Raw genomic sequence first — 14,071 nt, 5'->3', positions numbered from 1 at the left:
CTATTGCCTTATCTGTGGCAAAGTAGGACACGTAACTAGATGGTGCAAGATGGAAAGGCTGAGGGAGGAGGCTTCTGAGATGGATGTGGAGGCGCTATATGCGTTCAAAGGGCTAGATGCGGAGTATGATCTGAGAGGGAATAGTATTGTGGGGCGCGATGATAGGCAGAGGGGAGCTAGGGGACAAATGGCTCGTCCTTATCGTTCTTTAGGAGGCGCTCTAACAGCCTGACCGAAGATGAGTTACGTCGCCGTTATGTTCTGGAAAACAAGGAGAAGGAAAGGCAACGGTGGGAGCGAGAACGAGCCTTTGATGCAAGGCTTATAGGCCGAGGAGGTTCCATTGCACCTGAAGCTAGGGAGATAGAATTACTAAGCCATCCGGATGTCATTGAGGCTATTGGGGAGTGTACCGAGGTCGTGCAGCCAAATAGGGACATTGACCTTAATATACCAATTGTGGCAGTTAGTAGTGAAGTGTCTGGCAGAGATCATGTGAGTGACGGTATAGTTAATGGTTTGGGGGAAGGATTGACGTCACAAGATTCGGACCCATTCAATCTACTCCCTATCATTAAAGCAGTCTTGAGGGGAGTGATGAAAAGCAATCGGGAGGATGATGTGTGTGAATTTGAGGGTTTTGAAGGGGTAAGACAAGGGTGAACAAGATTCATAGGTCTGGAAGTGATCAAGCATGGGCCACCTACGAGGGGTCTCTGATCTCCACGATCGCAATGAGAATTATATGCTGGAACTGTTAGGGTATCGGGGGGGGGACCTAACAGTTGACGATCTCTTGGAGCAAAATCGGCTCCACTCCCTCGAGGTTATGGCTCTTATAGAAACTAAAAATCTTAGTTGAAGGTACCGTTATTTGAAGCGTAGGCTCGGTATGGCTTGTATGCATGCCGTTGAGCCTAGAGGAATTGCTGGTGGTATGTGTGTTTTTTGGAAGGATGCAAGTGATGTGATATTGGTAAAGTATGGGGATTTCTTCATTGAGGTCTTGATTCAAGATAGGGTATGGCTATGTAGATGGCACTTGGTGATTGTTTATACGAGTACGGATGAGTGTAAGCGGGCACAACAATTAGGGTTACTTGCGGACCGTATTTTGTCCTATTATAAGCCGTCCTTGGTAATGGGCGATTTCAATGACTTATTATTGGAATCGGCGAAGGAAGGAGGTAATGGCCAAACTGTTGCGAGTATGAGGTCTTTTCGATCCTTTGTGGCTCAAGCACGATTGTTAGATTTGGGGTTTGTAGGATACCTGTTTACGTGGAGAAATATACGGGATGAGGGGTTCATCTAGGAATGACTTGATCGTGCTCTTGCTAACAACGAATGGGTTCAATGTTATCAACAAGCAGTGGTGAAGTATGTTATTTTGGAGGGGTCAGACCATGTTATGTTAGTGCTCTCAACAGAAGTGGAGCAACCTAGGCATAAGATAAGGTTCATGTATGACCCAAGATGGAACCACGCCAAAAAGTGTGATGATGTGGTTCGTGCATGTTGGGGTGAAGTGGTTGGTGGGAATCATGCACATATCTTCATGCATAGGCTATGGAGGGTTGCACACGGGTTGGTGACGTGGCGTAAGAAGGAGGGTCGTATTGAACAGAAAGAAATTTATCGATTGAAAGATATCATTCGTGAAGAGTATTAACAACCAGTGTTTGACAGGCATCAGATTAGAGGTTTGGAAGAGGAGCTTCGAAGGGCTTTTAGAAGGGAAGAAGTTTATTGATGTACAAAGTCTTGTGTTCAATGGTTACGGGAAGGTGATAAAAATACTCGATTCTTTCATGCACAAACCATGAAGCGTAGGAGGAGGAATGTTATTAGGGGTTTAGAAGAGGTGGATGGTACTTGGTGTACGAATAGGCACCGATTACACGGCATTGCCGTTGATTATTTTCAATCATTATTTTCCACGGATAGGCCTACGAATTTTATGGAGATTTTACAGTGTGTGCCGTGTAGTGTGGGGGAAATGGAAAATAATTTGTTGATTGGCCATGTGAGTGATGTGGAGATTGAAAATGCTCTATATCAAATGTATCCTACAAAGTCACCAGGTCCGGATGTATTCAATGCGGGTTTCTTTCAGCATCATTGGGAGACAGTTGGCGGTGTGGTTTTGGGTATGGTAAAATCTTTCTTTTGTTCTCGACGTATGTTAAAAGAATTGAACCAGTAGGTAGAATATGAGAAATTTGAAGCCTAGTCGTTGTAATCGAGCTTCCAGAGCCGCGCTGCGCTGGAGGTGACATGATCACCCCCGCCGTGACTCCCGTCCACCTGAATAGTACTCGAACTTGCTGCACCCATATTTGCACCATACCTCCACCTTTCAGTACTCTCAAATCCGCTGGACCCATATCGATTCCACGCACCACCACCTGCCATCGAACCCCAATCGTCAAATTTGGTGACCTGTTGCCTCAGCTGGAACCTGTGAGCTACTGCACAGGCACTATAAACCACCGTTCTTGTTGCTTGAATCAACTCGTTGTTGAATCTGGTCATGTCCACACCGCGTCACCATCAGGTTAAATCCAGAAAGTTAGTTTGAAGAAATTGTTGAGGATTTTGTGCCAACACTGTTGCCATGGTTTAAAGAAGGGTAAATTACATAGTAGCCCCTCAGGTTTGAGGTTTATTACAACCTCATACAACATCTTTAAAACATTTCACTTTCATACCTCATGTACTATTTTATTTCAAAATAACACCTCCGTTAGATTTTCCATCCATTAGTTTGTTAAATGCTGACGTGGCTGCCACATTTGTGCTGGTGTGGCAGCCACGTGGCAAAAAAAATAATTTTTAATTTTTTTTTTTAAAAACCTAAATCTTCAACCAAAAAAAAAAACATAAAAACCCTAACCCAGATCCCTTTTCTTCCCCCTTTCCTCTCTGCAATCCCTACCTACTATCTTTCACCCACCCCCCAACGACCTCCCCCCAATCAACCCACATCCCTATCCCTAACCTAGAACCTAAAAACCTGCAACAACAAGAAGAAGAAGAAGAGGAGGGAGGAAAAGAAAAAAAAAAACCCAGTTCATCCCCCCAAAACCTGCAACAAGAAGAAGAAGAAGAGGGAGAAAAAAAAAAGAGAAAAAAAAGAAAAAAAAAGCCCAGTTCGCAGGAAGGTCGTCAGAAGGTCCGGGGGGGGGAAGGGAAGTGGGTCGCGACGGAGCGGGGGGAAGAGAGGTGGGCGTGGGTCGCGGCAGGGCCAGGGGGGGTTTTCTCTCTCGGATCTCTCACTCTTTCACTCTCTATCTCTTTCTCGGACTCTCTCCCCGACAGTACACCCACGCACGCACCCGTCTACACAACCACACACGCACCGACGACACACCACCACCACTGAGCTTCAAAATCCCGGGCGGGAAATCCGACTTGAAGTCGTTGTGGCTGATGCCGAGGATCCTGAGGTTGTAGAGCTCGAAAATGGCGGGCTGGAGAGGGCCGTGGAAGGCGTTGTCGCTCAAATTGAGGTGGATTAGTGAAGAAAGGTGGCAGATTTGTGGTGGGATTTGGTTGGAGAGGTTGCAGCGGGAAAGGTCGAGGGAAACAGAGGGAAGGAGGAGGAAGAAAGAGAAGGTACTTTCATGGTTTTTGGGGTGTGGGGAAGGTGTTGGGTGAGAGTGAGAGTGAGAAGGAGAGTGTGTTGGGAAATTTAAGGGAATGAGGGTCTTGATGGCTGCTTATGGGTTTTCTAAAGGGATGGGGTTTCGGCGGCCAGGAGGGGTGGAAGTGGTGGGATCTGGGTTTTCTAAGGTTTTTTTTTTTTTTTTTTTTTGAAGATTTAGGTTTTTTTTTTTTTTAATTAAAAATTATTTTTTTTGCCACGTGGCAGCCACATAAGCACAAATGTGGCAGCCACGTCAGCATTTAACAGACTAATGAATGGAAAATCTAACGGATGTGTTATTTTGAAATAAAATAGTACATGAGGTATGAAAGTGAAATGTTTTAAAGATGTTGTATGAGGTTGTAATAAACCTCAAACCTGAGGGGCTACTATGTAATTTACCCTTTAAAGAATGATTATGGTTGCTGTATTTCAAAGTTGTTGGGAAAGAAGAAAATTACATGTTTGTTGGGCCACTTGTTTTTTAGGTCGACGTGGGTGATCAAGAATTGTTAGTCTGCTTGCAATGGAAGTATGTTGATGTCCACCACATCCACGATTGCTCGAATACTGGGACTGGTGACCACTCAAGTGATTTGTGTGCATGTTAATAAACGTTTGATGTTTGCTGTTGGTTGTTGCTAATGGGGTATGGGAATTTATTGTTTAATGATGGAGAGAATTCATATGCTTTTTTTCATGGAAGAGGATCCTCTCCTGAGCTCATGATGAGATCCTCCTGACCAGCCCATCTGGGCCGTTCAAATTTAATCTAACGGTTCCAAACAGGAGAATCCTCTAAAAGTTATAATAATTGCAACCGTTGGATTATATTTGAACGCCCTAGATAAGCTAGTCAGGAGGATCCCCATCCTGAGCTCAGGAGAGGATCCTCTTCCATGAAAAAAAGCATATGAATTCTCTCCATCATTAAACAATAAATTCCCATACCCCATTAGCAACAACCAACAACAAACATCAGACATTTATTAACAGCGCTGCTGGGAGGAGCAACTCCGCAACTCCGCCCAGATCCACCCCTCCGGCTACATGTCCATCTCGTTACCAGCGCTGCTGGATTCGTCGGGACCCATGTTGATGAAGGAGTGCACGCGGCTGACCCCAAAAAATATATAGTGGTTGACATCAGACTAATGGCTTTTAGTGGCACTGAGGGCGGGCGGGAATCACCCGATTGCTCAGTCAGCTTTTGAATTGATCAAGTCATTCTTTAATTTGTTTCTAGTTTCTATGTAGCTGGAACTCTTGGAGCAAATATCTGGAGAATCATTATCTTTGCATTCAAATTATTAAATATCAATCACATTGCTCATTCATATTGGAACATGTGATATAAATTGTTTTTTCATTCTTCAAGACTGTAAGCTCAGTCAAATCGTGTATAAACTTAGAATTTAAACAAAAATTGAAACATCCAAATCAAAATTTCGAACACGTAAACTAGCAGAAACCCATTAAACCTCCATTTTTCCAACTCGCCCAAAATTTCTAAGATATTCCAAAAGAAAGTTATTTTTGGGTATAAATTTGTATTTCACCAACATAAGATCACATTTGATACGTTTATTTAATTGGTTGACAAACTTTACTGAAGTATCCTAAAGTCGGCGACCTTCCGGTCCAATTTTTGCTCCTATTTATGAGTTGGGGGAGATGACAGAATCCTTAATCAAGGGTAATAGTTGACATAACCAACGCCTCAAGGATATTCTAGTATATAATAGTTATTAGCACTTCAAAAATTTTATTTTGTATTCTAAATTCTCTATAATTAAAAAAAATACAGTGCAAAATAAAATTATTGAAGTGCTAATCACAATTCTCATTCTAGTAGTTTACATTCGTTTCTTAAAGGTGTACGATATTTAACATGTCAATGTCAAAGGCACTTTTGGTATTTCAGTTAGCTGTGTTTTATATTTTTTGAATTTTTTAAGAACAAGTAATATTATCTACACTAAAGGGATAGGGGAGTGAGCTAAGCTTCACAATGGGCGAGTCATAATAATGTAGTTCAAATTTGTCTTTGACGAGAATCGAACCTAAAACCTCTTACTTACAAGTAAAGAAAAATAATACTAGATCTTAGTACTAAGTGGTTTTCAACTAGTTATGTAAGGGCCTTTACGATAAATATCTTTTCTTGAGCAAGTAATTGCGTCATGATCAAGAGTTATTTTTTGTTATTTCAAAATTTTAAATGGTTAAAAGTTAAAATTGTAGAAGCTTATTAGACCAGGTTAAAATTGTGAAATTATATTAGACCGGGTTAAAATTGTAGTAGACACATTGAACCGGTATTTTATGTGTGTTTAACTGTTTCTCTATTAAAACGACATGACGTCAGATTCACTCAGGCTCTGAGACGGGCTATTTTTGTCCGATAGATCAGCCCGGCTATGTTGGGCCCGTCTATAGCCTGGCTAATTGGGCCCGTCTATAGCCTGCTAATTGGGCTAGGGTGGTGAGAGTTTTTTGGGTTTTGGGGGATTGAATTGCCCTTTGAGGTGGACCTGCTCCAACAATCTATATCTGCCCGCCGCTCCTTTATACAGAGAGGGAGGGCGGTAACCAACCCAGGTTTCCGTTTGTTTACTCCAAATATAATCGCTCCCAATTCTTCGTTCACCAAACACCTTCTTCTCCTTTTATTTCTGTTTCTGCTCGATTTAGATCCGTTAAATTTCGAATCTAGGGTTCTGAAGGCGGCGAGATGTACAACGGAATAGGGTTACAGACTCCGAGGGGGTCGGGGACCAATGGCTACATCCAGACCAACAAGTTCTTCATCAAGTCGAGGACTGGGAAGGTCGCCGACTCTCCCGCGGTTTCGACGATGACCAGGGCACCGGCGGCGTCACCAAGAAGCCCAACAGAGACATCCTCGAGCACGATCGGAAGCGCCACATTGAGCTCAAGCTTGTCGTGCTCGAAGATAAGCTCATCGATCAGGGTTTTACCGACGCTGAGATCGCCGAGAAGCTTGACGAGGCTCGGAAGACTCTCGAAGCCGCTGCGGCTTCGGAGGAGCGTAGCGGACCTGGCGCCATTGTTGTGTCCGATAAGAAGTTAGTTCGCTTGCTCTTTTTTGTTGTTGAAAGTTTCAGAAAAATATTGCGTTTTTTAATGATTTTGTTAATGTCTTGTATTTCTAATTAGTGTCGTATGGATTCGAATGTGGTTTTGCTAAGTAAGAATGAGATTAAAAGTTGATTAGCGTTAACTGCAAATTTTGTTACTTAAATAGGGTTTCAGATACGCAGACCCACCAAATTGCCGCTAGGAAGGAGAAACAAATGGAAACATTAAGAGCTGCTCTCGGGCTTGCTGCGCCCGAATCAGCTGACAAGAATACTGATGATATCGAAGATGGACTGAAAAGTAGTCGAAATAATGGTCCAGAAGACGATCGCAAGTTTCAAGAGAGAAGTGAGCATGCATTTTTGGACAGGGACTATGGGCGGAAGAAACATGGGGAGGAAAAGCAGAAAGATGAGAAAGATGAGAAAGATGATAAGAAGAAGAGAGTTAAAGAATCTAAGCGAAACAAGAAGGAAGAAGGTAGTAAGAGAAGGCATAAATATGATTCTTCTGATACCGAAAGCAGTGGCAGTCCTCCTCCCAAGCTTTGATAAAAACAAGCGTCGTGGAAGTAGCAGCAGTGATGAAGATGATTCGGAAGTTGAACTCCGATGATTATGATTCTGCGTCGAGTGATGATGATGCTAGGAGGAACGGTGCAAGAAAGAAAGTTGAGAAATTCAAAAAGCCTCAAAGGAGGCATGATTTAGATGAAGATGATTCTGAAGCTGATATGGGAAAGAGACAGAAGGTTGCAAAAAAGAATGAGAAAAGAAGAAATAAGAACTCCGATGATTCTGATTTTGCTTCGAGTGATGATGATGCCAGGAGCAACGATGCAAAAATGAAAGTTCAGAAATTCAAAAAACCTCAAAGGAGGCACGATTCAGATGAAGATGATTCTGAAGCTGATGTTGGCAGGAGGCAGAAGGTTGTTAAGAAACATAGTAGGAGCAGAAGGGATGACACTGACTATTCCAATTCTGCTACCAGCGGTGATGATGCTAGGAGGGACAGTTCGAAAAAGCAAGTTGAGAAATTCAAAAAAGCTACTAGTGATGATGAAGCTACGAGGGACAGATCAAGAAAGGAAGTTGAGATATTCAAAAAACCTCAAAGGAGGCATGACTCAGTTGAAGATGATTCTGAAGCTGATGTTGGAAAAAAGCAGAAGGTTGAAAAGAAGCATAGTAAAAGTAGAAAGGATATGATTCTGATTCCGCTAACAGTGATGATAGTGCTGAGGACAGATCCAGAAAGGAAGTAGAGAAATCCAAACAACCTCGTAGGAGGCATGATTCAGATGAAGATTCTGATCGTGAAGAGAAATGGTTAAGATCTAATGCAGTTGTGATGAAAAAAGTCATCCAATTGATGATGACAGGTATCATCCAAACAGGGATGATCAGTATTCAGGATTGGTAAGGCCTAGAGGAGGGCGTGATGACGTGACTGTACAACTTGAGGACGAAACTTACAGCAAAGATATTGAACCACAATGGGGTAGTAGAAGAGCTACTCTGGGTGATCAGGAATATAGAGGGAGAAAACATGGAACGTACAAAGGGGATGATGTAGGGCGTGGAAGACAGAGCAAGGATGAAGAGCACAGGGGAAGGAAGCATGGAAGAGATGAAGAGATTCATGGAGGGCGTAGAAGGCACGACAAGGATGAAGAATATAAGGGAAGGAAGCATGGAAGAGATGAAGAGGAAAATGAGAACAGAATGGTGGAGGATAACAAAGAGGAGCTTGGAAATATAAACCTGGGAAAATGGAGGAAGAATGGGGAAATAAGGATGTGGATAGAGATAAGGATTACAAGAGAGCAAAATATGATGATTCTAGATCAAATGAGAGGAGGCACAAAAGTGAAAAACGCAATGGAAGAGATGAAGAGGATCATGGAGGGCGTGGAAGGTATGACAGGGATGAAGAGTATAAAGGAAGGAAGCATGAAAGAGATGAAGGGGAAAATGAGTACAGAAAGGTGGAGGATAAAAAAGAGGAGCTTGGAAATGGAAAACCTGGAAAAATGGAGGAAGAACGGGGAAATAAGGATTTGGATTACAGGAGAGCAAAGTATGATGATTCTAGATCAAATGAGAGGAGGCGTGGAAGTGAAAAGCATAACGAAGATGATAAAAATTATAGAAAGCATGGAGAGGATGTTGAAGAGGAGCGTGGGAGTAGAAGGCACGGAAAAGTCGATGAAGAAAGAGGAAGTAGGGAGACTGAAAGAGAGACAGCTTGATTACAAGAGAGCAAGATATGATGATTCTAGATCAAGTGAGAGGAGGAGATACGAAAATGACAGACATAATGATGGTCGTTCCAGGCATCGAGACTGATATTGTGGTAAGTTATATACTATCCTCCATTGAACATGCACTGTTTACTATAAACCTAATACATTGAGCTGTCATTATCTGGAAAACAACCTGGAAAGCTATTTGTTTTGTTACTGAATAACCGACTTTGTCATAGATTGCCATGCTTTTATCTCCATGTTTCCACTGTTGTAAATAAACTTTTTGCGAAAAAATCCTGTAAGGAGACTAGTAAACCTATCTGTTGACACGAACTGGTTTAGAACGTTATATGCATGAAAGTGTGGCTTTATGTTTATTATGACAACATCAGTCGGGCTTGTAGTGTCCAAATGCTCTTTCTTTCAAGTCAATTTTGACTCTTGCAACTCATCTCCTACCCATGGTTTTCCAAATTAAGTGTTTTAACTATAAAATATAGATTTTATAATGTCGGTAGTTCGAGTCCTAACATTAATAATGTTGTAGGTTTTTGTCGTGTCAAGGCCTGTCAAAGCTTGCTAAGCGTAATGGAGTGATCGACCACGGGGAGCTAACTGGTAATCGAGATGGAATCTCAGTTTGATGAGTGTAGTGTATCAAAATTTCTGAGTTGTAGTGTTTTCGTTGAATCTGTCGGAAGATCACGCGACTTATCCTTAGCACGTTTTTGACGGCGTACTTTGAATCTATTATTTGTAAGAAAATGAATTCGGGCGTTTGGTGGTGTCAAACAGGTTCTATCCACCTTAAAACCAATTGGCTAAGGGTGGTGTCACGTGACACAGGTTCTATCCATCCTAAAACCAATTGGTGATGGGGAGGGTGACTTAACTCCTTATAAAACCTTGTAATAAGGTTTGTTACACGCACGAAATGGTAAAATTTCCATCCGCCCGACCGTTTAAAACTGGGTAGTATAAGTTCTAAATCAACACGTATACAGAGTTTAACAGTTCTAAATCAAACACGTATACAACAGGTAATATACCCGCTCTACGACTCTCCGAATGAGGATCCTCTTCGGATCCTTTTGTGAGGATCCCGAGGAAATTCTAATCATGTCCGTTCATCATACATCGTGCGGTCAGAAATTGTTGTAATTTTTTTTGTTTAAAATTGAATATAAACAACACTTGATAAAAACTTATCATACAATGTACGATAAACGAATGTGATTAAAGAATCTCCATAATCCTCACAAAAAGGATCCGAAGAGGATCCTCATTCCGACTCTCCCTCCTTTTGTTATTCTTTAATTTAACGAGACAACAAACTTTTCTTCAAAAGATTTAAACTCACGTTCATAAAATTTAAACTGAGAAAATCTCCTTGGGAAAAATGGAGATTTCTTCACTAACTCCCTGAGAAATTGTTTATGTAAATTGCAAGGAATCGATGAGCTATCAAGGCCGTAAGATATTTCATATTTGTTGAATATTACATTTCCTAACAACAATTATATGTCTAATTTAAGCTCCCACTTAAATAAAATGTGAATCTAAAAAAAAATTGGGAAAACGCCAGACACGGGTACATATTTCTGTAGAAATCTTCGAGTTCTAAGGCTTCAAACTTAATTGATCAAATGACTAGAGCTTCTGAATCACCCTAAGCTTGGCACTTCTAGCTCGGCTGTTGAGGCTCTCTTCCGTTTCAGATGGTGTAATTGGTCTCTTAGTGAGAATTATTCCCCTCAAGCCCTGTACCGTTTGTTTGATCCATGCTTCGTTTTCATCAATGTCGCTCATGATCTTTCTCAAATCTTTCTTCCCCGCTGCTTCTTCAATCATGTCAACGTCAACATCTCTGTCTTTGACGTTGATGATGTCTAGAAACGTTTGTTTCACAATTCTGTCCTCCAAACTGTGGAAAGAGATGACTGCCAACCTACCACCCGGTGCAAGGCAGTCAAAAGAAGCATAAAGAGAATCCTCCAGAGTCTTCAGTTCATCGTTCACGGCTATCCTCAGAGCTTGAAACACCCTTGTAGCCGTTTTAATCCAACCTTGCCGTCCTTCTGTTGCAATTGAATTCAACCTTAGTAATTAAGGTTTTTTTTTTGCGTATCCATGAGCGCAACAATCAATGGTAATACGGTTCTGATAGACATATACTATGCAAAGCCAAAGTACAAGCACAATAGAACAAAAAGGCCTACCTCGACTCAGCGGAGTTGCACTTTTTATAAGATCTACTAAATCGCCAGTGGTATGCAATCCACCCTGTGATCGGGCTCTAACAATTCTATTTTGAAGAGAGAACCAGTTACTTTCTTCCCCATAGTCTCGCAGGATGCGGCCTACCTCATTATCTGGCCAAGAGTTCAAAATGTCTTCAGCTTTCAGACTTGCCTGTCATAGCCCTACTCCAATCAATTAAATGAAACAAACATTTACAATGATGATGCAGCCACAAAAAAACATGAAATCATGCATGTCATATTTCCTCAAAAACTTTCATCCCCCTACAAACTATCACCTAGAACTTCAATGAATCAAAAGCAGTGCTGGCAGAGAATGTTAATTTGGAAAAGGGAATTCAACTGAGCTTTAGTTGGAACACAGGAATCATGGGTGTATATATCGAGGGAAACATAATTAGGGCAATTCATATCTGTACGAGCCTGCATGACCCCCATCCTAAACATGTAATGCATTCCAAACCCAAACTGTGCCCTTATTAAACATGCATTACGTTGATGGCATAACCAATAACCCACCCTGCTGGAAGCACGTATATGTAAATACGGTCACAACACCAATTGCTACCCCTTGGTACGCCATTCATACACATGATAAAAAAGGCATTATAATAAGCATCACATTTGAGCTATCACATCAGCAACCCTCAAACTGGTCTTTGGACCTGGGAACACATGTACGAAGAAAATGGCATCAAAGCCTCCCCAATGAGTCTTTAGATAAAAATGTTTAACTATTACCATGAAAATTGCAAGAAACCGATTGACTCAATAAGATCGCCCACAGTTGATAACAACATTCTACCAGCTCAAAGATTGGAAACCACAAATGCACTCTTGAAGTTCGTAAATATATAATTAGAGCATAAAAAAGCAACTTTTTCCTAGTATCCATTTCACTCAACTAAATTAGGTACAAAAATGCCAGAACAACTCTTACCTGAGGATCCATCCTCATATCAAGAGGTCCATTAGCAAGCACACTAAACCCTCTTTGAGGATCATTTACTTGCATCGACGACATTCCCAAATCCATCAGTATCCCATCAATCCCCGTTTCAACTAGTGTCTCATCCACATCACAAAGCAGAGACTTCACATATCTGAAATTCTCCAAAAAGGTGTAAGCTTTGACGGACGAAGGATTCGGGTCATGCAAAACAGAATTGATCCGAGCTCGAGCCTTCTCAAGGGCCACAGGATCGACATCAAGCCCAACATACACTTCCATTTCCGGATGCCCTTCAATTATCTGCCAGTAGTCAACAATTAACCCAAACCCCAGCTCGTAATTACATCAAATTAAAGGCTTAAAATGCTTTCTGACAGCCAAAAGAGCTTCAGACTGCGTTTGGCAGACAAACTTAGAAGTGCTTCTAGCTCGTCGAAGCAATTTTTTAAGAAGCACTTCTTCATGAATCACTAGCAAATGCTTCTCCAAAAAGCACTCTGATTGGATTTCTCATAAAAGTTTCAACTTGTTCATAATAGCACTTCAATCAAAAGCAGAAGTGCTTTCTGTGGAAGAATTCCAAACAGGCTATAAGAACTTAAGAAGGTGGAAGAGTGATTACTGACCGCAGAGGAATGCCCGGCAGCTCCGACAGTGCAGTCGACGAAGTACCGGAGTTGCTTGGACGCCGGGAAAACATCCAGAACTTCGCCAAGCATGACCGGAATGTGGGTACCGGTACCTCCATAACGCTTAATTGTTTCCGATTGGAATTCCCTATCGGAACGCGTTCTCCTCTTCTCCTTTACCACCACTCTCTGCCTCGGCTCCTGCTTCTCCTTCCTCTTCTTGCTGGCGACGCTGCAGTTGCTTCTGGCGCTGCGTGCGGTGGTTGTGAGGGTTCTCAGGCGGAATGATAGTGAGGCGAAAGAGAAGAGCTTTGAGGTTGATGACGATAGTGTTGATGCTATTGCCATTTCCTTTTCCTAAACAAATTGTGACCACATTGATGCGGTTTTAATTTTAATTTTGTAGCCCTAAAGTGGGATTGGGATGCATGCTTGATTGCCCCAAAACCGAATCCCTAAATCCTCGATTTGATGTAAAATTCAATTTTTGGGGTTGGAATTTGCATTTTTTACATGTTAGGTTTGGGAATTTGAGATTATGAGGCTTGTGCTGTAGATTTTGGTGTTTTGTAATGGAGATTCTTCGTTGTAACTAATTTATAGTTTCGATGATATCACATAATCAATTAATTGACAAAAACCTTACAATACGAGTGTTTAGTGTTGTCGTGGGCTAGAGTTGGGTTAGTTTTTCGAAACTTTTGGTAAGTTTATACCCCTAAAACTTTAGGGTGTTAATTAAGAACTTACCGATGTCATGACGTTTTTTTTATCATTAATACAAGGTTGTGTGGCAATAGTTTTATATATGGCCTTTTTATTAGTGATCCAAGATACTCAGCTGGTGGAGAATTTGTTTAAAAAGAATTCCCAAGAGCTGTGGTTTACTTTCATTACAAGAAATTCAAAGGATTGTTGGAATCCTCGGTCTAATCCACCTGCATAGCATTAGAATACCACTCAACCAAGGAAAGGGTTGAAAACTTATTGCTTTTGCTGATAGAATTTGTTGAAAAATCCATCACACTTTGAATAGGTCTAACTTAAGCTGCAATGTCAACTGTCAAACTAAACAGCCACAAGCATTTGTGACTTGAGAGGGATAGAGAGAGAGAGAGAGAGAGATGAGAGAGTGGGAGTGTGAGAGATGGCGTCCTAGCTGCTGTGTGGTTGTTTTGACTTGTTGCTACATTAGGTAGTATAACTCATCCATCCTCTATCTATTAC

The 14,071-nt window shown here is 41.5% G+C and overlaps 1 protein-coding gene and 1 pseudogene across 1 annotated transcript; one reads left to right on the top strand and one right to left on the bottom strand.

The window, feature by feature from the left end:
- The first annotated feature begins 6,217 nt into the window (after window positions 1-6,217).
- LOC126604342 (uncharacterized) lies at window positions 6,218-9,351 on the top strand (annotated as a pseudogene).
- Window positions 9,352-10,459: 1,108 nt separating this feature from the next.
- Window positions 10,460-13,445, bottom strand: LOC126604340 (uncharacterized). The gene is made up of 4 exons (XM_050271556.1): window positions 12,842-13,445; window positions 12,204-12,515; window positions 11,222-11,414; window positions 10,460-11,080 (listed from the first exon to the last, which is right to left on the bottom strand). The coding sequence occupies exons 1-4, from the start codon at window positions 13,190-13,192 to the stop codon at window positions 10,653-10,655; spliced, it is 1,284 nt and encodes a 427-aa protein (XP_050127513.1). The 5' UTR covers window positions 13,193-13,445; the 3' UTR covers window positions 10,460-10,652.
- Between the last annotated feature and the right edge of the window lie 626 nt (window positions 13,446-14,071).

The sequence above is a fragment of the Malus sylvestris genome, chromosome 15, assembly GCF_916048215.2.
Source record: "Malus sylvestris chromosome 15, drMalSylv7.2, whole genome shotgun sequence".
NCBI classification, from domain to species: domain Eukaryota; kingdom Viridiplantae; phylum Streptophyta; class Magnoliopsida; order Rosales; family Rosaceae; genus Malus; species Malus sylvestris.
Note: the sequence above shows the minus strand (reverse complement) of the source record. Positions and strands in the feature narration are given on the sequence as shown.

Bases quoted from the DNA above. Each gene is read 5' to 3' on its own strand.
- LOC126604340 (XM_050271556.1), bottom strand. From the start codon at position 13,192: ATGGCAATAGCATCAACACTATCGTCATCAACCTCAAAGCTCTTCTCT. The intron at 12,516-12,841 runs GTCAGTAATCAC...GACTACTGGCAG, and splicing joins CTGCCGGGCATTCCTCTGCG to ATAATTGAAGGGCATCCGGA. The intron at 11,081-11,221 runs GTAGGCCTTTTT...CAATTGCAACAG, and splicing joins TGCAACTCCGCTGAGTCGAG to AAGGACGGCAAGGTTGGATT.